At 40.8% G+C, this 21213-nt stretch overlaps 1 protein-coding gene across 3 annotated transcripts; it reads right to left on the bottom strand.

The window, feature by feature from the left end:
* Nucleotides 1-384: 384 nt before the first annotated feature.
* On the bottom strand, nt 385-19296 carry LOC118391220 (brain mitochondrial carrier protein 1-like). 3 transcript variants are annotated; one of them, XM_035782384.2, is made up of 9 exons: nt 19134-19296; nt 18478-18576; nt 14890-15028; nt 10653-10747; nt 8867-8952; nt 8596-8691; nt 8229-8353; nt 7853-8066; nt 385-6508 (listed from the first exon to the last, which is right to left on the bottom strand). In XM_035782384.2, exons 2-9 carry the CDS (start codon nt 18539-18541, stop codon nt 6467-6469), a joined length of 861 nt encoding a protein of 286 aa, XP_035638277.1. In that variant the 5' UTR covers nt 18542-18576; nt 19134-19296; the 3' UTR covers nt 385-6466. The 3 variants fall into 3 exon arrangements, with proteins under 3 accessions (XP_035638277.1, XP_035638278.1, XP_035638276.1); XM_035782385.2 differs by having other exon boundaries at nt 18478-18573; nt 19134-19294; XM_035782383.2 differs by lacking the exon at nt 19134-19296 and having other exon boundaries at nt 18478-18721.
* Between the last annotated feature and the right edge of the window lie 1917 nt (nt 19297-21213).

Genomic DNA, 21213 nt, shown 5'->3' with positions numbered 1-21213 from the left:
TATTATTTTATTTGGTAAATCATGTCTTAACTGTTCTTGAACTGCACTGCTGGTTAAGGGTTTGTAAGTAAGCATTTCAAGGTAAGGTTTACACTTTTTGTATTCGGCACGTGACAAATACAGTTTGATTTGATATCAGACCATATAACACGGGTATGACAAAACATTTAGTTCTACTGCACTAATTACGTTGGTAACCAGTTTATAATAGCAATAAGGCGCCTCGGGGGTTTGTGATATATGGCCAATATACCACGGCTAAGGACTGTGTCCAGTCACTCTGTCCTACATAAGAACAGCTCTTAGGCGTGGTATATTGACCATATACCACACCCCCTCGGGCCTTATTGCTTAAATAGATTACTGACGGATGTATCAAAACCATCAGTGGATATGCTGTATTTTATTTCGGAAGTATACATACTTGTTATTTATACAAGGTCAAATCCAATCTGTAACTGAAAATAGTTTACACATAACTAATCAACCATACAATCAATTGACTAAACAAGCAAAACGATTATAAATATGATTGCAAATACATTTTTATCGACAGACATTTTACCAAAGTGCACATGACCAGGTAATATGACAGGCTAAAAGATCTGACAGAGACCAAACAGTGTCCCAGCCAGCTGAGTCATACAGCAGTAGAGAATACAACCACGAAAACAGAAATAAATACGATTTACTGTCATCAAGCCTTCAGAAAGCATTCATACCACTTGACTTCTTCCATATTTTGTTGTGTTACAGCCGGAATTGAAAATGGATTAAAAGTAGATTTTGTGTCACTGGCCTACACACAATACCACATAATATCAAAGGGATTTATGCTTGACATTGTTTTTTATTAATTAAAAAATTAAAAGCTGAAATGTCTTGAGTCAATAAGTACTCAACCCCTTTGTTATAGCAAGCCTAAATAAGTTCAGGAGAAATGTGCTTAACAAATCACATAATAAGTTACATTGACTCACTGTGTGCAATAATTGTGTTTAACATGATTTTTGAATGACTGCCTCATCTCTGTACCCCACATATACAACACAGATTAAACCAGAAAGACCAGGGAGGTCCAATGCCTCGCAAAGGGTGGCACCTATTGGGTCAAAAAAAAGAAAAAACTGACATTGAATATCCCTTTGAGCACAGTGAAGTTATTAATTACAATTTGGATGGTGTATCAATACACCCAATGACTACAAAGATGCATGCATCCTTCCTAACTCAGTTGCCGGAGAGGAAGGAAACCGCTCAGGTATTTCTCCACGAGGTGATAGGAGAAAACTGAGGATGGATCAACAACATTGAAGTTACTTCACAAAACTAACTTAAATGACAGAGTGAAAAGAAAGACACCTGTACAGAATAAACATTATTCCAAAACATGCATCCTGTTTGCAATAAGGCACGAATGTACAACAGTTAAAAATGTGGCAAAGAAATTTACTTTATGTCCTGAATACAAAGTGTTATGTTTGGGACAAATCCAATGCAACTTCACTGAGTACCACTCTTCATTTATGGGAAAACATGAGGTCATATTTTTAAGCATGGTTGTCATGTTAGGGGTATGCTTGTCATCAGGAAGGGTGTTTTTGGGGGGGATAAAAAGGAACGGAATGGAACTAAGCACAGGCAAAATTCTAGAGGAAAACCTGGTTCAGTCTGCTTTCCAACAGACACCAATTCACCTTTCAGCAGGACAATAACCTAAAATACAAGGCCAAGTATACACTGGAGCTGCTTACCAAGAAGACATTGAATGTTCCTGAGTGGTCTAGTTACAGTTTTGTCTTAATTGGCTTGAAAATCTATGGCAAGACTTGAAAATGGCTGTCTTACAATGATCAATCAACTTGACAGAGCTTGAAGAATTGTTTAAATAATAATGTGCAAATATTGTACAATCCAGGTGTGCAAAATTCTTAGAGACTTACCCAGATAGATTTACAGCTGTAAATCACTGCCAACGGTGATTCTAACATGTATTGACTCAGGGGTGTGAATACTTAGCCTTGATGACAGCTTTGCACACACTAAAGGTGGCTACTATGAATAATCTCAAATATAAAATGTATTTTTATTTGTTTAATACTTTTTTTCTCCTACATGATTCCATATGTGTTATTTCATAGTTTGTCTTCACTATTATTCTACAAAATAGTAAAAAATAAAGAAAAATAAAGAAAAACCCTGGAATAAGTAGGTGTCCAAACTCTTGACTGGCACTGTATGTAAATTATATATTTTTGTATTTCATTTTTCAATACAGTTGCAAAAATGTCTAAAAATGTGTTTTCACTGTCATTCTGGGGCATTGGGTGAGAAAATCAATTTTGAATTCAGGCTGTAACAACAAAATGTGGAATAAGTCAAAGGGTATGAATACATTCTGAAGGAACTGAAAAACAATACAGTAAGGCAAGTCTAAGGAGTCAAATGGTAACAGCTGAATGACAACATTGTACTGTCATTTTCATGATATAAGAAGATAGACAGGATTATGAAGAGAAAGCATTCAGGGTTGGTCAATTCTGAAATTCCAATACAATGATTGAAGGGTTAGGGTTTTTTCTATTCTTAAATTGGAAATTCAAATCACTCCCTGAAGTGAATGAACTGAAAATGTACTAATAATAATAGTAATAATCCATTTGTGGTTACCAGAATGCAGCTGGAGCCAACTATATGGGTTGTATAAATGCAATAATTGTCCAATAATCATTATAAAATAACAGCAATTAGAGACAAATAACTACATAACATACTCTGCATTTTTGAGTAAAGGGGAAACAAGTTCAAGACTTCAAGAAAGTGTTCTTTGTTAAGTTCATATGGGAAAACATGAGGTCATTTAAAAAATAGATAAAGCTTTGGAAAGAAATTCGATCCAATAAAAATATAAGTTATTCATTCATATTTTTCAATAAATCTGACTAAATATATTAGCCAATATAATAGTCTCCTCCACACAAACAATGGATGTGTTTAAAAGGAAAGAAACCCACACAATATTCTCTGTGGGAAAAAAGTATTACATCATGATGGTAAAGACACATCATCATGATAAAGCTGAAAAAGCTGAAAGGACGGCTTATTAAAACATGACTGCTGAAACAACAAATGAATGCTTATAATTGTCCTATTTCACACATGTACAAGTTTGTATTCATACGCATTTGTGATTGTTTTTTTGTTTTTTTTCCATCTCCCAACTCCCCCTCAGACACCCTTGGAGAGTGGCGTCACGGCCAGGGTCTGCCATTATCAACGGCGATCATGGAGCAATTAGGGCTAAGTTCCTTGCTCAAGGGCACAGACACATTTTTCAACTTGTTTGAACTAGCAACCTTTCGGTCACTGACTGAACACTCTAAACGCTAGGCCATCTGCTGCCCGTAAGCATGATCTGTAAAAATCAAACCTAAAGAAAACAGGACGTTGGTTTCAATTAATTACACAGTACATAACACCCACATCTCTCACAACTAACATCCATATACATGATCTGGAAATGCTACAACAAAACTTGTCATTCTAGTAAAAACACAACTCAACATGACCATGGGACATGAGGCAGAGGCACAGAAAGAGGCATCATAGAAATTAGAAACATTATTATGAAAGTAAAGTGTAAGGCTTGAGTAAGTATGTAACAGTGCAGTTAAGACCTATTCAGGGACAGAGCTTTACAACAGCGGTGCAGTACAGTACATGCACACTTTGGTACTACGACCCCCATATCCTAGTACTACAGGCCATTTCTATTCAGGGCTTTACACAAACCTCAAAATAGAAACAAAAAGCAAGTACTCTGAAGTAGCTTTATGTACAAGCTAGACATGCCTGTCACAATATGGTGTATCCGCCTTAAAATGTTTGTCTCTCTGTACATAATGTACTTTTATGGGAATCACCATGGCAACCAAGCAGGTCCAAGAAATGTCTTAATTGCTTCCACTGCAATGCCTGTTCCGGGCAAGAAAAAACAGAACTCTGTTTCACACAGAGCTCAGGGGACTTGGAGAGGGCAAAGGAAAATAACATAATCTAAAACCTTTCAATAGTTATACTACCTTCTGACAAAAAGTGACATGTTTTTTACAGTAGAATTTGTGCGTGCGCCAACAACTTATCAGGTTTTTTTTTTTTTTTTTTTTTTGTAGTGACATGCACAGAAAGCAGTCACTCTTCGGGGAACAACTGGTGGCTTTGGCTCAACAACAGACTGCATTCAAGTAATGACAAAAGAGTCCCCAATCCCATCTTATTGGCCATACAGATACAGTCTCAGCTTTGTCCTGAGTTCCTCTAACAGAGTAAACACAATGTATTGTAACCTTTTATTAAAAAGGTAAGTCATTGAGAATAAATTATTTGACAATAAAAACCCGGTTAACCCATCATGCATCCTCTGCTAGCTAGTGTTGCCCAAAACAGTGAATAGATTATTCAAATGTCAGATCAGACAGGCAAACCTACAATTCTAAACATTTAAAGAGATTGAACCAGATCTTTACATTTGTAACATATTGTACGAATTGGAATACGTAACATATCATATGAATTGTAGGAAGATTTTTTTTTTTTTTTAATTTCAGGACGGAACATGTACAAAATAGTTGACGTACACAACTATGCACAATTGTCAGAAACAGTTTTGGCTCGTGAGCACTACTTTCTGGCTGAAATTACACAAAACCTTTGTCTTTTTCCTGCATGTCCCATGCAGAGCAGAGATGCGGTTAAAAACTAGGTCAGACACAATCAGAGGCCCATTCCACATCTCTCTAAATAAGCTCAAGTAGATCTCCAGTTCCCATTCCTCCCAGGATAGTCCTCCTCCTCACTAAGAAGGTAGCAAGCTGGCAGGCAACGTACCTATCTAATACCTATTGGCCCAAACAGGCTTCCGTCCTCAGCTACAACCTAATCTTTAGCTGCCAGGAGAGGCATCAAGGGTGGTTGAGGGGTATGAAGAAGTGTTTTTAAAAAACAAAAAATACAACTAATAACTTTAATTGTTTGTTTTTGTATACTATCAATATTATTAAATGTTCAAATAAAACTAAAAAAACACTTAGATGAGCATGCACAGACATATAGATTGTGTGACAGAGGGAGGGATTGTGAATGTAACAAGGACGGAGGGCTTGAGGCGTCAAACTCATTCCATGCAGGGCCTAGTGTTTTCAAACTCAACTCTAGACCTCAAAGCCAGTTCCACTGCATTTTTCATAGTTCCCCTCTAATCAGGGACTGATTTAGACCTGAGATATCAGGTGTGTGCAATTAATTATCAGGTAGAACAGAAAACCAGCAGGCTCGTAGAGTAAGAGTTGAATAACTCTGGCCTAGTGGTTTTTGTTTTTTCCTTTCAAATAAGACCTAGACAACCAGGTATGAGGAGTTCTTTACTAATTAGTGACCTTAATTCATCAATCAAGTACAAGGGAGAAGCGAAAACCTGAACACTCGGTCCTCCATGGAATGAGTTTGACACGTGGGCTGGGGTGTTGTGGGGTTTCCCGCTCTCTAACACACTATAGACCAGTAATGGGCAACTCCAGTCCTCGGGGGCCTGATTGTTGTCACACTTTAGCCCAAGCTAACACACTGGACTCCAATAATCAACTAATAATGATCTTCAGTTTAAGGCCAGGCACCACACCGCCAACTTGTTTTTCTCAGCTTCAGAAGCATCTGCTTTTGAATTGTGTGTAGTTATCCTTAGATACATTCTCCAGACTTGCCCAGGGGGAATTGTTGATGTAACTTTTTAAAATTCTAGATAACATTTTTTAAAATGTTTTATTATACAAGTCTTTAGTATTTTAAAGATAACAAGTTTATCCAGAATCTGCTCTGGACAAGTCCGGTCCTGGAGTGTCTTAAACTGAAACAAACGTCTAGGCAGAATTCATCCAACATCTATAAAAAATGAATTTGTATGGTATGCAAATATGTATATGTATTACCTAATTTGCATATCTTAATATTTCAAACATTTATACAAAACTTTGTCTACATTCAACTAGGAAAAGTTGATTGTTATATGATTAAGATTTCTTTAGGGTATGTATGGTGCCTGGCCAATAGGGTATGTATGGTGCCTGGCCAATAGGGTATGTATGGTGCCTGGCCAATAGGGTATGTATGGTGCCTGGCCAATAGGGTATGTATGGTGCCTGGCCAATAGGGTATGTATGGTGCCTGGCCAATAGGGTATGTATGGTGCCTGGCCAATAGGGTATGTATGGTGCCTGGCCAATAGGGTATGTATGGTGCCTGGCCAATAGGGTATGTATGGTGCCTGGCCAATAGGGTATGTATGGTGCCTGGCCTTAATCAGTGGTGTTTTCTCGGGATGGGGAAGAAGTGGGACAACACTCCGGCCTCAGAGGACTGGAGTTGCCCATCCCTGCATCTAATCCGACGGAGTGTCCACTTCCTGTTCCAACTACAAGTTGAGTTTCTTCAGCTGCTCGAACGTGATGAAGAACTAAATAGCTCTGGTTAAGGACAACAGATGACGGCAGCCTTGAAGTATATATAGTCTTGACATTATCTCTGCCCACACAAAAATAATCATAATATATTTAAGACTTTACTGAATAAAATTAACATTTGGTATTATTCAATATCACTGTAAATATACTGAACAAAAATGTGTTTATCACATTATTCATGAGCTGAAATAAAAGATCCCAGAAATTGTCAATTTGCACAAAAAGCTTCTCTCCCAAACTTTGTGCAGAAATGTGTTTACATCCCAGTTTGTGCGCATTTCTCCTTTGCCAAGATAATCCAGCCACCTGACAGGTGTGTCATATCAAGAAGCTGATTAAACAGCATGATCATTACACAGGTGCACATTGTGCTGGGGACAAAAGGCCACTGTAAAATGTGCAGTTGTGTCACAACAATGCCACAGATGTTGAAAGAGCATGTAGTTGGCATGCTGACTGCAGGAATGTCCACCAGAGATGTCGCCAGATATTCATTTATCTACCATAAGCCGCATTCCAGCATAATTGTAGAGAATTTGGCAGTACGTCCAACTGGCCTCACAACGGCAGACATGTAACCATGCAAGTCCAGGACCTTCCACATCTGGCTTCTTCTCCTACATGATCATCTGAGCCCAGCCACCCAGATAGCTGATGAAACTGAGGAGTATTCTGTCTGTAATAAAGCCCTTTTGTGGGATAAAATTTGTTCTGATTGGCTGGGCCTGGCTCCCCACTGGGTCGGCCTGTGCCCACCATGGCTGCGCCCCTGCCCAGTCGTGATATCATAGTTTAGGGCCTAATGAATTTCTTCAATTGACCGATTTCCTTATATGAACTGTAACTCAGTAAAACCGTTCATTGTTGCATGTGTTAATATTTTAGTTCAGTATATAACAATGTTCTATCCTTGCATATTGTGCTTCAGTGCCTGTATTTGGCACCTTCTACTGCTAGGAATGGAGCTCTACAATGTCTATAATTAAACAACAAGACACAAGGAGGTGTGGTATATGGCCAATATACCACAAACCCCCAAGGTGCCTTATCGCTATTATAAACTGGTTACTAATGTAATTAGAGCAGTAAAAATAAAATGTTTTGTCATACCCGTGGTATACCGTCTGATATAACACAACTGTCAGCCAATTAGAATTCAGGGCTCAAACCAGTTTAAAATACTCAATATGACCTGAAGTAAAACTGAACTGACATAACAGAAATCGATATGTAAATGCAGGGAGTGAGTAAGAGGTGTTCGGATGGTTCAGTGATTTGGATCATAGTGCTGGCAACACAGTGGGTTTGAACTTTGATTCCACTGATGGAAAGGATACAATGATGTTCCATGGCCCCAGCCGCAGCCAGTTGGGCCAGAAGCCCTTGTAGAGGGCAAAGAATCCCTCGTTCTTCCATGTCTGCATTACTCCGTCCAGCGTGCCTTTATACATGGGGTTCCCTGACAGCACTCGCTGGTTCATCATACGTGTCCGCACTACGTCCACTGGGTTGGAGGCTAGCGCCCCCGCCAGGCCACACATAAAACTGGAACTGCAGGAAGAGACAGAAGTGGGAGAAGCCAGAGGTTCAGGTGTAATATGCTCACTCACTGATGTGTAATATGCACACTCAATATAAAACCTTTTTAAAGAGAGCATGTCGGTACATATGGAAAAACAAATAGTATTATCCAATATTGATGTCTAAACTCACATAAAGTGTGTGAGTATGGTGTCTCCCATGGTGCCAGACTTGATGAGGTGCTTCTTAGTGATGTCATAGACAGGAAGCTCCACTCCAACTACGATGGCTGCCCGCTGAGCTGTAGGGATGACGCCCTGAGGATGACAACAATGTAAATAATCTGAGTGTAGCAGTCACTCAACGGTCTTCAGATGGCCTAAAACAAACAGCTCTCTCACTGGTCACCATCTTACACAACAACAAAGACCACAAAAACGAAATCCTAACAACAGTATGCCTATATACTTCACCTACTACTGCTGTCCCAACCACACATTACATGGGGGTAGTTTAGGACAGATCAGAGCCAGGTTGTGACAGAGAGAGGACCACTCACCCTCCACAGGCCACGGGTTCCCTCTGTCTGGTAGATGCTAATGAAGTTGGACATCATACTGCCTTGTAACAGACTGCCCTGTGCCTGCATACGGATCTGAAGACAGAACATCAGGGCTTGCGTTCAGCAGGCCAGAACGGTGTGGAACGTTCAGACAGAAATCTATTATAGAACAAACATGCCTCGGACACAACAAGGAATCACATCAGTTCTATTCATGACATTTCTATCTGCAATATCCAGATCTTTTTTTAAATACGTTTTTTTTTACCTTGACAACATCAGTGGGGTTGGCCAGAGAGGAGGACAAGACTCCAGACACCACTCCACAGAACACATTGATCACCATGGTCTCATCTGTCGGGGCAAACACAGGACAGCCCGTTACTCCTCCACATAACACACACACACACACACACACAAATAGAGAGAAATGCTAGAAAGACAGAAGTATGTTCCACGTAATAACAAGAGGCTATAATTCTGAGCAAGAAGATTTGCAAATGATCTATTATTTCAAGGTGAACATACAATCTAAAAGATCAACGCAAACATGCAGTAATTCAACTCCAGACAGAGAATCATGAGAATTAGAAAGCCTACATGTACATAAAGAAAAACAGAGAGCCATTATCCTATTCATTATCATAAGTCAAAAATGACTACCAACTACATCTATCTGCAATTTGGATTTGTCACCATTTCACAGCATACCACTACTGTATTACTGATACACTACCGTAATGGGACAGAGTGAGACTGCACCCTGTCGCTCTTACAGTACGAGGTTTGAAATGGAATGGGGACCTTCACTTATTTACTAGAAGTTATGACAGTTGGGGTTAGGACAAGAGATTATTAGTCACCGGCAAACAAAACAAATCTACAGTGGAAGTAGGTGTGACACAGGCGCAGGAAAAAAATAATGGATCAAGTTAAGAACAATAGTTACAGTGAAACCTTGATCAATGTGACCAATAGTTAGTGTGGTCCTGGCACCGTTCACTATGGCAGGAGAACGGGCACTGGATTCCCCGCCCAACCACCACCACACCAGGCAAACCACAGCCTGTATCAAAATAAGCATTCAAAACACAGTGGCACATCCTGGCAGAGTGAGGCATGCAGAGTGAAGAAGCACAACAGCAGAGAGGTCTTCTGTTTACAACACACACAATCACAAATAAAACCCAGTCACCACTCCCTACCAACCCCAATCCGTATTATCGCAGAAAATAATCTGAGTCAACCCCTATACTAACTAGGTGAACCCCTGTCAGACTTTGTTTGGTCCTCTAGTGGTTCAAATGATATTGTCATTGTTTGTACAGTAATTACAAATAGTCTCTCAGTGGAAAGTGATTCCTGTGATATGGGGATACATGCTGACGCTGGTTAATGTAATGCAAACCTATTGATAGACAGCGGAGGAGATTTGTTCCCTCTTGTCATGGAGGCTCCCAGTCATCTGTTTAGATTGGGCATTAGTGACCGCAGTTAGGCGTTCTCCATGTGTGTCAATGCAGGTTGTCTAGACAGGTATTTGAAAGGTTTTCCCCAGCGGTTATGTTTGCTGATGAGGGTATGAGATAGCGCCCTGTCAACACTATTGGAAGGCCTAGAAACAAAACACTGATCTTCAGAAGAATCAGCACAATGGTCTATTTCAAAATTACAGGCTTTATTTAAATCCCTGTTGTTTCTTTGTGTGTGAAAATTAACAGTATATGGTGAAGTAAAATCAAGTGCTGACTGCTGTCCCCTCTACCCTTTCAGGTTGGCCAGCTTCTCCCCACACACACACACACACACACACACACACACACACACACACACACACACACACACACACACACACACACACACACACACACACACACACACACACACACGTAAAGGGGTGACTTTCCTGTCCTGGTATGAGTATTTGGAATGTCAGTCCCTAACATGAATTTGGCTGGGAGTTCAGTATTAGATCAAAAGCTATATGGGTGGAGCAAACAAAGAGAATATGATGTGAGATAGAAAGCAGTGGGGACAGAGTCATTGAAACCCACCTTCTGGATGGGTCACAAATAACCTCTTCAGTGTGTTGTATGTCCCAATCTTGATGGTCCCATAGGAGGCTTGCCTCAGGAGAGCTGGGGAGATGCTGCATGGAAAAAGAGAAAGACAAAAGTAATATCAGGGAATGTCACTTCTATGAACAAGTGAAGAGGCACTCTGCCTAATTTTCACATTACCTTTCCATCAGGACTGTCAAGACGTATTCTGCCTGTGGAGCTCAGTTCCCTAAATCAACTCTTGTTTAGGTTGCACACTATTGACAATTGTTGTCATCACACTAGTTCTAGACTCCCTGAGAGCAGAATGACCTAACAGGTACTGGATTTCAAAATTAGTTCCCTGATAAAAACCACAGCCAAAAAGAGCACTTCGCCCCTAGGTTGTGCTAAAGATACTGCCCACTTTCAAAGGTCACCCTCTCACAAACAAGACCAGATTCCATGTCAGTAGCTCAGAGGTCAAATGTTGATATTATCCTTGAGAATGAGAGAAGGTTCTAGTAGAGTTTATTTTGATTAGTGGATAGTGGTTTACATGATAATGATCTAACTGTGTTCTAAGAAGAAAAATATTGTGTTTGATTCCATGTTCTAAAATTGTAGAACTGAGAGAGTAATATATAATAATAATACTGTGTATACTTACAAATTAAACATTTACTGACAAGTTCATCCACTTGGCCACATAGATCTTTGTCAAAGCATGACTTTTCAAAAACAAAAATGTTGAATTTGCAAGTACAATGCGCAGCGTAGGGGTCACTTGTACCGTTGTTCAGTTCTTCAGTTGTTGCTTCTCCAATGCACCTTTGAGCTAAGATGTTGTTTTCTATTGTGTTAGTCCCTGACCTAAGCCTCTTCTAAGAACTCAGACCTGGACATTGTGTCCTGGATGTTGACATACTCAGGCCAGGAGCTTAAGCTGACCTGACAGTTTATTGCCTCCCTACAGTAGTCCTGTAATGTGTGAATACCATGTATGGATCACATATTTTGTTTAGTTTGTAAAAGCGTTTGCCAATTCACTGAAGGGAACAATGCACTGAGACATTTGCAAAAATCTCTCTAGTCACCGGCATTGACATGATCAATTCTGATAAACTGCAGAAGATTACTACAATTCTGCATACAGTACCAAGTAGGGCCTAGGACTACATTTAGACTGACTGCCACAAATCCAGCATGAGGTTGCATTACACTGTGCAAACAGCATGAACATATGGTTATGTATTGCATAGCATTTAACATGATCATCTACAACACAAAAGTATATTGTAAACATGGCATGACAGCCCTTTATGTCCTCCTCTTAGCCATGATAGCAGGCATCTGGAATACAATAACCACTTAGAATTTTTGCTATGCAGTGTTCATGCAACTGTAGCACAGTTGGTAGAGCATGGCGCTTGTAACGCCAGGGTAGTGGGTTCGATTCCTGGGACCACCCATACGTAGAATGTATGCACACATGACTGTAAGTCGCTTTGGATAAAAGTGTCTGCTAAATGGCATATATTATTATTATATATTATTCATGGTGTTTTCATATTCATACGCACCAGGCAGTCATCTGATCTAAGTTGTGGCCATTACACACAAAATAAATCTAGCATGTGTACCAGTATTGCTTCCGTCCCTCTCCTCGCACCAATCTGGGCTTGAACCAGGGACCCTCAGCACACATCGACAACAGTCACCCTTGAAGAATCATTACATATCGCTTCCAAGGGAACAACTACTTAAAGGTTTTATAGCGAGTGATGTCACTGATTGAAACACTACTAGCGTGCATCGCTAACTAGGTAGCCATTTCCCAACAGTTACACATGACGCAAAACAAGTTGTACCCTTCCAGGGATAGACATTAAGGTCAGAAAGGCATTCCCTCATTGGGCAAGTCAGGCATATTTACTTGCCAGAAAATGTAAAGTAGCTATTATTACCTACAGACAGGGGTGGAACCAGTAAGACTAGCCTACTGGAATACTGGCATTTTGGTTGTTATCAGGAGGGGGGGATCACCTTCCCAAAGGTGCAACCAGAGCAGACTCACTCGCCTTGGGCAATAGGGCAAGCCTTAATGTCAATCCCTGCCCATCCAATCCAAACAGGTATATAAAGTGCCTTGCGAAAGTATTCGGCCCCCTTGAACTTTGCGACCTTTTGCCACATTTGAGGCTTCAAACATAAAGATATAAAACTGTATTTTTTTGTGAAGAATCAACAATCTTCTCCTTTTCCCCCTTCTGATGACCAGGTGGCGAATCGCATCTCTGCATGTCTGGCAGACATATCCCACCTCAAGCTGAACCTCAGCAAGACGGAGCTCCTCTTCCTCCCGAAGGGAAGACTGCCCGTTCTCTCGCCATCACGGTTGACAACTCCACCTCCCAGCTAGCAAGGCGGTAAGAACCTTGGGACACAATCATGAAGTGGAATGACATTTATTGGATATTTCAAACTTTTTAACAAATCAAAAACTGAAAAATTGGGCAAGACCATGTACCTCCAAAATTATTCAGCCCCTTTACATTCAGTGCAATCACCAAACTCTCTTCAAGGAATACCAGAAGTTCAGTGAGGATCTGTTCTGGTTGTCATAATGTATGCACCAATGCTCTGACCTAAATGACTAATGATGTAAATACAATCCACCTGTGTGTAATCAAGTCTCCGTATAAATGCACCTGCACTGTGATAGTCTCAGAGGTCCGTTAAAAGCACAGAAAGCATCATGAAGAACAAGGAACACACCAGGCAGGTCCGAGATACTGTTGTGAAGAAGTTTAAAGCCGGATTTGGATACAGAAAGATTTCCCAAGCTTTAAACATCCCAAGGAGCACTGTGCAAGCGATAATATTCAAATGGAAGGAGTATCAGACCACTGCAAATCTACCAAGACCTGGCCGTCCCTCTAAACTTCCAGCTCATACAAGGAGAAGACTGATCAGAGATGCAGCCAATAGGCCCATGATCACTCTGGATGAACTGCAGAGATCTACAGCTGAGGTGGGAGACTCTGTCCATAGGACAACAATCAGTCGTATATTGCACAAATCTGGCCTTTATGGAAGAGTGGCAAAAAGAAAGCCATTTCATGAAGATATCCATAAAAAGTGTTGTTTAAAGTTTGCCACAAGCCACCTGGGAGACACACCAAACATGTGGAAGAAGGTGCTCTGGTCAGATGAAACCAAAATTGAACTTTTTGGCAACAATGCAAAACTTTATGTTTGGCGTAAAAGCAACACAGCTCATCACCCTGAACACCCTATCCCCACTGTCAAACATGGTGGTGGCAGCATCATGGTTTGGGCCTGCTTTTCTTCAGCAGGGACAGGGAAGATGGTTAAAATTGATGGGAAGATGGATGGAGCCAAATACAGGACCATTCTGGAAGAAAACCTGATGGACTCTGCAAAAGACCTGAGACTGGGACGGAGATTTGTCTTCCAACAAGACAATGATCCAAAACATAAAGCAAAATCTACAATGGAATGGTTCAAAAATAAACATATCCGGGTGTTAGAATTGCCAAGTCAAAGTCCAGACCGGAATCCAATCGAGAATCTGTTGAAAGAACTGAAAACTGCTGTTCACAAATGCTCTCCATCCAACCTCACTGAGCTGTTTTGCAAGGAGGAATGGGAAAAAATGTCAGTCTCTCGATGTGCAAAACTAATAGAGACATACCCCAAGCGACTTACAGCTGTAATCGCAGCAAAAGGTGGCGCTACAAAGTATTAACTTAAGGGGGCTGAATAATTTTGCACGCCCAATTTTTCAGTTTTTGATTTGTTAAAAAAGTTTTAAATATCCAATAAAATATCGTTCCACTTCATGATTGTGTCCCACTTGTTGATTCTTCACAAAAAAATACAGTTTTATATCTTTATGTTTGAAGCCTGAAATGTGGCAAAAGGTCGCAAAGTTCAAGGGGGCCGAATACTTTCGCAAGGCACTGTATGTTCCAACTTAGCACACCATAACGTGTGGGTCGGCAGGTAGCCTAGTGGTTAGAGCGTTGGACTAGTAACCTGAAGGTTGCAAGATCGAATCCCTGAGCTGACAAGGTAAAAATCTGTTGTTCTGCTCCTGAACAAGGCAATTAACCCACAAGGTCATCATTGAAAATAAGAATTAGTTCTTAACTGACTTGCCTAGTTAAATAAAGGTCAAATGTAATATGTTATTTTCTATAGTGTAAACCATATTATTTTTGCTCACCCAGAGTACAGTGCCTTGATGCCCTCCTCCTTGCCGATCTTGAACAGGGCGTGGAACATGCCCCGGTAGCGCACCTCCATGTACTGGGACTGGCCCTGCACCTGCAGCCGCGTCTTAGTCAGGTCTATGGGGAATGTACCTAGGGGGAGAACAACAGACAACATCAGACAACATTGTCTCGTTTAGAGATTACAGGTAGTATATCAATGAAGAAAGTTCAGATGACACACAGTGACCCCTCAGTAACTAATGCCACGTTCACATTCTAGTCGGAATTAGAAAACTCAGAAATGTACAACTTGCTGATTCTTTAAAACACGGCACGTGTATAATTACAACCAGTTAGCAAGTTGGACATTTCTGAATTTCCTAGTTCCGACTAGCACGGGAATGCAGCATTAGGTCAGCTAATAATATGCTATGCAAGTTTTCCAGGAAGTAGCCTTGCTTTTTTTTTTAAATATACTTTTGTACGCTTTTTGAATGGTATTCAATGGCCAAAAATCACAAATACAATATACAGTGTATTCAGACCACTTGACTTTTTCCACATTTTATCAAATTTCAAAAATCATTCTAAAATAGAATCAATTATATTTCCCCCCCTCAACCTACACACAATACCCAATAATAACAAAGTAAAAACTAGTTCTTAGAAATGTTTGCAAAAAAAAGGAAATATTACATTTACGTAAGTATTCAGAACCCTTTACTCAGTACTTTGTTGAAGCAACGTTGGCAGTGATTACAGCATTGAGTATTCTTGGGTATGAGACTACAAGCTTGGCACACCTGTATTTGGTCGCTCCAGAGATGTTCAATCGGGGTCAAGTCTGGGCTCTGGCTGGGCCATTCAAGAACATTCAGAAACTTGTATCAAAGCCACTCCTGTGTTGACTTGGCTGTGTGCTTAGGGTCGTTGTCCTGTTGGAAGGTGAACCTCCCCCCAGTCTGAGCTGTTGAGCTCTCTGGAGCAGGTTTTCATCAAGGATCTCTCTGTACATCTTTGCCTCAATCCTGACTAGTCTCCCAGTCCCTGCCTCTGAAAAACATCCCCACAGCATGATGCTGCCACCACGCTTCACCATAGGGATGATGCCTGGTTTCCTCCAGACCAAAGAGTTCAACCTCTGTTTCATCAGACCAGAGAATCTTGTTTCTTAAGGTCAGAGTCATTTAGGTGCCTTTTGGCAAACTCCAAACTGTCTGGCCATGCGTCTTTTACTGAGGAGTGGCATCCGTCTGGCCACTCTACCATAAATGCCTGATTAGTGGAGTGCTGCACAGATGGTTTGTCCTTCTGGAAAGTTCTCCCATCTCCGCAGAGGAACACTGGAGCTCTGTCAGAGTGACCATCGGGTTCTTGGTCACCTCCCTGACCAAGGTTGCTCAGTTTGGTGGGGCGGCCAGCTCTAGACATGAACAGCTCAAATAAGCAAAGAGAAACGACAGTCCATCATTAATTTAAGATATGAAGGTCAGTCAAGGCGGAAAATGATGAAACTGGCTCTCATGAGGACAGCTACAGGAAAGAAAGACCCAGAGTTACCTCTGCTGCAGAGAATAAGTTCATTAGAGTTACCAGCCTCAGAAATTGCAGCCCAAATAAATGTTTCACAGAGTTCAAGTAACAGACACGTCTCAACATCAACTGTTCAGAGGAGACTGTGTGAGTCAGGCCTTCATGGTCAAATTTCTGCAGTGAAACCACTACTAAAGGACATCAATAATAAGAAGAGACTTGTTTGGGCAAAGAAACACAAGCAATGGACATTAGACCGGTGGAAATCTGTCCTTTGGTCTGATGAGTCCAAATTTGAGTTTTTGGTTCCAACCACTGTCTTTGTGAGAAGCAGAGTAGGTGAACGGATGATCTCCACATGTATGGTTCCCACCATGAAGCATGGACAAGGAGGTGTGATGATGTGGGGGTGCTTTGCTGGTGACACTGTCAGTGATTTATTTAGAATTCAAGGCACACTTAACCAGCATGGCTACCACAGCATTTTGCAGCGATACGCCATCCCATCTGGTTTGGGCTTAGTGGGACTATCATTTGTTTATCAACAGGACAATGACCCAACACACCTCCAGGCTGTGTGAGGGCTATTTAAACAAGAATGAGAGTGATGGGAATGCTGCATCAGATGACCTGGCCTCCACAACCACCCGACCTCAACCCGATTGAGATGGTTTGGGATGAGTTGGACCACAGAGTTTAGGAAAAGCAGCCAACAATTGCTCAGCATATGTGGGAATCCTTCAAGACTGTTGGAAAAGCATTCCATGTGACTACCTCATGAAGCTGGTTGAGAGAATGCCAAGAGTGTACAAAGCTGTCATCAATGCAAAGGGTGGCTACTTTGAATAATCTAAAATATATTTTGATTTGTTTAACACTTTTGTGGTTACTACATGATTCCATGTGTTATTTCATAGTTTTGATGTCTTCACTATTATTCTACAATGTAGAAAATAGTAAAAAGAAAATAAAACCCTTGAATGAGTAGGTGTGTCCAAACTTTTGACTCGAACTGTATGCATGTGTATACACACACGAAGGGGAGACAGGTTAAAGAATATTTTTTAAGACTTGAGACATGGATTGTGTATGTGTGCCATTCAGAGGGTGAATGGGCAAGACAAAATATTTAAGTGCCTTTGAATGGGATATGGTAGTTGGTTCTCAGGCTCACCTACTAACAAACATTCCATTCTGGCTTTAAACGCCTGCCAAAAACTAAATGCATTGTGCCCAACTATTTGAGTGTGTCAAGAACGTTGCTGGTTTTTTTTATGCTCAATAGTTTCCTGTGTGTGTCAAGAATGGTCCACCACCCAAAGGACATCCAGCCAACTTGACACAACCGTGGAAAGCATTGGAGTCAACATGGACCAGTATCCCTGTGGAACGCTTTCGACAACTTGTAGAGTCCATTGCCAGACTAAATTAGGCTACTCTGAGGGCAAAAGGGGTGCAACTCAATACCAGGAAGGTATTCCTATAATTTTGTACACTCAGTGTGTGTGTGTGTATATATATATATATATTCACACAATTAATTTAATGACATAATTGTCAAGCCCCTTCATAAGATTAGGGGACATGATACTGAAGTAAAGAGGAAGAGGTGATTACTTTCACAGGGTTTACCATCACAGGGTTTACCATCACAGGGTATATTTTTTCAATACAATGAGGTGGAGTAACAATGCATTGATTGTAATTAAAACCAACATGAATGCTTTCAGCAAATAGGTGTGTTGCATTGTTTAGCTTTTTTTCTAAGGAGCAGTATCATTTAAGTTGGTTTATCTAAGTAAATCTATAATTGATTGGGGTTGCACACAATTGCATCACTGTAGATCTACTCCAATGGAGTAGCATCATTAATCATTTGATGCAGCATCCATCATTTAGGGCCTTCGCCATCACTCAAGAAGAGATGCTGATGCAAATCTCGCAGTGCTTCTCAATGTGATGGATATAAACATACGTCTTAAATGTGTGTGACTATAATAATAATAAAATTAATGCATGACTCAAATAAATTAGATTAGCGTGAAATGGTTTGGTGCATCACTTACCGAATTCTGCGACAATAGAGGCCATCCCTCCGTAGATGAACGGTTTCCAGTTCAGGTTGGTCATTTCGGTGGTGGCCGCTTCTACGTGATGGAGCCCTGCTAAAAACAACAGCAGGCCGCCGAAATACAAATAAAGAAATTGTTGTAATCGTACATCATGTAACATTGTGCTACCTGATTTGATTACTTCCCGAGTGCTCATACAATCAGCATCACAGAATATTGCGCCGGAAAGGAACGCCTCTCTCAAAGTGTCATGAAATTAGCCATCTCAAACATTGAGAATTTCTGTTGGCTGCCATTTAAGTCAATCAACATTTAAAGGATTTCAATTGGTTTTGGTTGTTTCATTCCCCGCCCACATCACTGTGTGTAGGATAACGCGAGTGACAGCAAAGATGATACAATGTAATGTTATCTGATACTACCAGCTCAACTTTTAAAATACAGAGGTGAGTCCCAGTCCTATCTGAAATGTCAATCAAATCAAAGGAATAATCGTTAATTTAGCAGAACCCGCGTTGGCCGCCAGGTCCGCATGTTAGCGACAACCAGCTTGCTACTATAGTTACTGTAGATTGTTAGCTAAAGCCAACAGTTCTAGAAATAAGTTACGAAACCCGCTACAAACTGCAACACCACATAATGACACCTACCAGTAATGTTAATACAAGTTGTGCACTGCTATTTTATTTTGGATTCCATATCTTCGACATCAAGTGGGTTTATTCAATAAATAAAACAACACAAAAGTTATCCGGCTACGTAGCTTTCCATTTCTAGTGGATTTGTGCCGAAAGAGGAACAGAGGGCACCGGAAGTTTCCGGAACCATTTAGAAGGGTACGCGATAATGATGCAACGCCCTTTTCTTATGTAGTTTGCCTTTGTTACAATTTCCCGAGGCCTACATATACATTTATCATGTAGTAAATATATTACGTCATATGGCTGTCTATTACACCAGACGTATGTTGTGAGTTAACGGTATAGGCATATAAAAAATATACTGGCAAACATTTATGAAAACAAATGTAAAGTTTGTTTATCAGTGTTGATAGGCCTACAGCAGGAATGACAAAAGACTAAACTGTTATAACATTTAGATCAATCAAATGGTACAAATGTATTTAACATATTCTCTTCAATGTTGGGGAAAATACTCAGAAAATATAGTTTACTTAACTAAAGTTACTACAAAAAAGAAAATTCTTGCCTAATTCACCTTTTTTACATTTAATTTTAGTCTGTAGTTTCAGTAGTTAGCTACAACGCTATATGGCAAAAAAGTCTACTGAAACTACTGAAAACACTACCTAGATTTGAATGTATTTAAACTACCACCAAGCTAATGCAAAGTTGAACTACATGTTGTTCAATACTCCCCATCTTCCCATAATTTGCACAAGGTAAAAGCCCAGTATTATTTAATGAAGACAGCACATACTGCACTATATGCATTCATGGAGCAGATTTAACAAAACTCAATCACATCAATTCCAGCAGGACATCTTTTCCATGTCCAGTGGTAGCTTTGAAGCTCACTGAAAGCATTAATTTATTGACCATCATGTAGAAATAACTGCTCTGTTTTCCAGAAGAGAGCATGAAATGAATGACATCTTTGAATGATCCTGTAATTGGCTTTTCCAGCACTCTCATTACAATGCAGGACATTTCTGCCACTAACACAAAGCTCATGCACTTAAACAAATGCTTCTAACATGTACTGCATTTCTTCAGCTATGCAAAAGCATGCTCATAATACTTAATACATGGCAAAGGTATGTTCATACTCATTCATACTCTGCAAAAATAAAAATGCTCTCTGTGAATGGCATTCTGTGTGCACAACAAATTTACCAGCTACTTAAATCGGTCAGTTCTGTGGCGTCTCCCCTCAAGGCAAGAGCAACTGTCACCGATGTGAAATTGCTAGCCAGTTAATGGTGGTGCACGCTAATAGCGTTTCAATCGGTGACGTCACTCTCTCTGAGACCTGAAGTAGTTGTTCCCCTTGCTCTCCAAGAGCTGCAGCTTTTGTGGCGCGATGGGTAACGATGCTTCGTGGGTGACTGTTGATTGTGTGCAGAGGGTCCCTGGTTCGAGCCCGGGGCGAGGGACGGATGAAAGTTATACTGTTACATTGGTGCCGTGACCCGCATCACTGGTTGCTGCGGAAAAGGAGGAGGTCAAAAGGGGGGTGAGTGTAACCGATGTGAAACGGCTAGCTAGTTAGCAGTGGTGCGCGCTAATAGTGTTTCAATCGGTGACGTCACTCGCTCTGAGACCTGAAGTAGTTGTTCACCTCTGCAAGGGCCGCGGGATTTGTGGCACGATGCTTCGCGGGTGGCTGTTGTTGATGTGTGCAGAGGGTCCCTGGTTCGAGCCCAGGTTAAGGCGAGGGACGGAAGCAATACTGTTACACAACCACACCCTACATCGTTATGCCTACGGAAAGCTGCCAAAATAAAATCCACAGTGTCAATGGCCAGCTCATTGTATCCCATCCATGTATTACAAATGTGTTGCCTCCTGTGCAAACAATGGTGCTAAAATTCAAGTTCTATAACGGAAAGATCAGTCAAGCATATAAAAGGGAACAGCCTGAGCCACAGAATCACAGCTGAAACCTGAAAACATAATAGACCTACAAGTATGTTTGCGTCCAGGGCCACCCCTAGCCACTAAGAGACATAAGCGGCCACTAGGGGCCCCCAAACCACACAAACAAACT

The sequence above is a fragment of the Oncorhynchus keta genome, chromosome 12, assembly GCF_023373465.1.
Source record: "Oncorhynchus keta strain PuntledgeMale-10-30-2019 chromosome 12, Oket_V2, whole genome shotgun sequence".
NCBI classification, from domain to species: domain Eukaryota; kingdom Metazoa; phylum Chordata; class Actinopteri; order Salmoniformes; family Salmonidae; genus Oncorhynchus; species Oncorhynchus keta.
The sequence above is the reverse complement of the archived record's forward strand: the minus strand, read 5'-3'. Positions and strand labels throughout refer to the sequence as shown.

Coding starts and splice junctions, on each gene's coding strand:
- LOC118391220 (XM_035782383.2), bottom strand. CDS start 18,679: ATGAGCACTCGGGAAGTAATCAAATCAGGTAGCACAATGTTACATGAT. Junction 15,029..18,477: donor CTCTATTGTCGCAGAATTCG/GTAAGTGATGCA, acceptor TTCTCCCCCTAG/GTACATTCCCCATAGACCTG. Junction 8,067..8,228: donor ACCATACTCACACACTTTAT/GTGAGTTTAGAC, acceptor CTCTTCCTGCAG/TTCCAGTTTTATGTGTGGCC.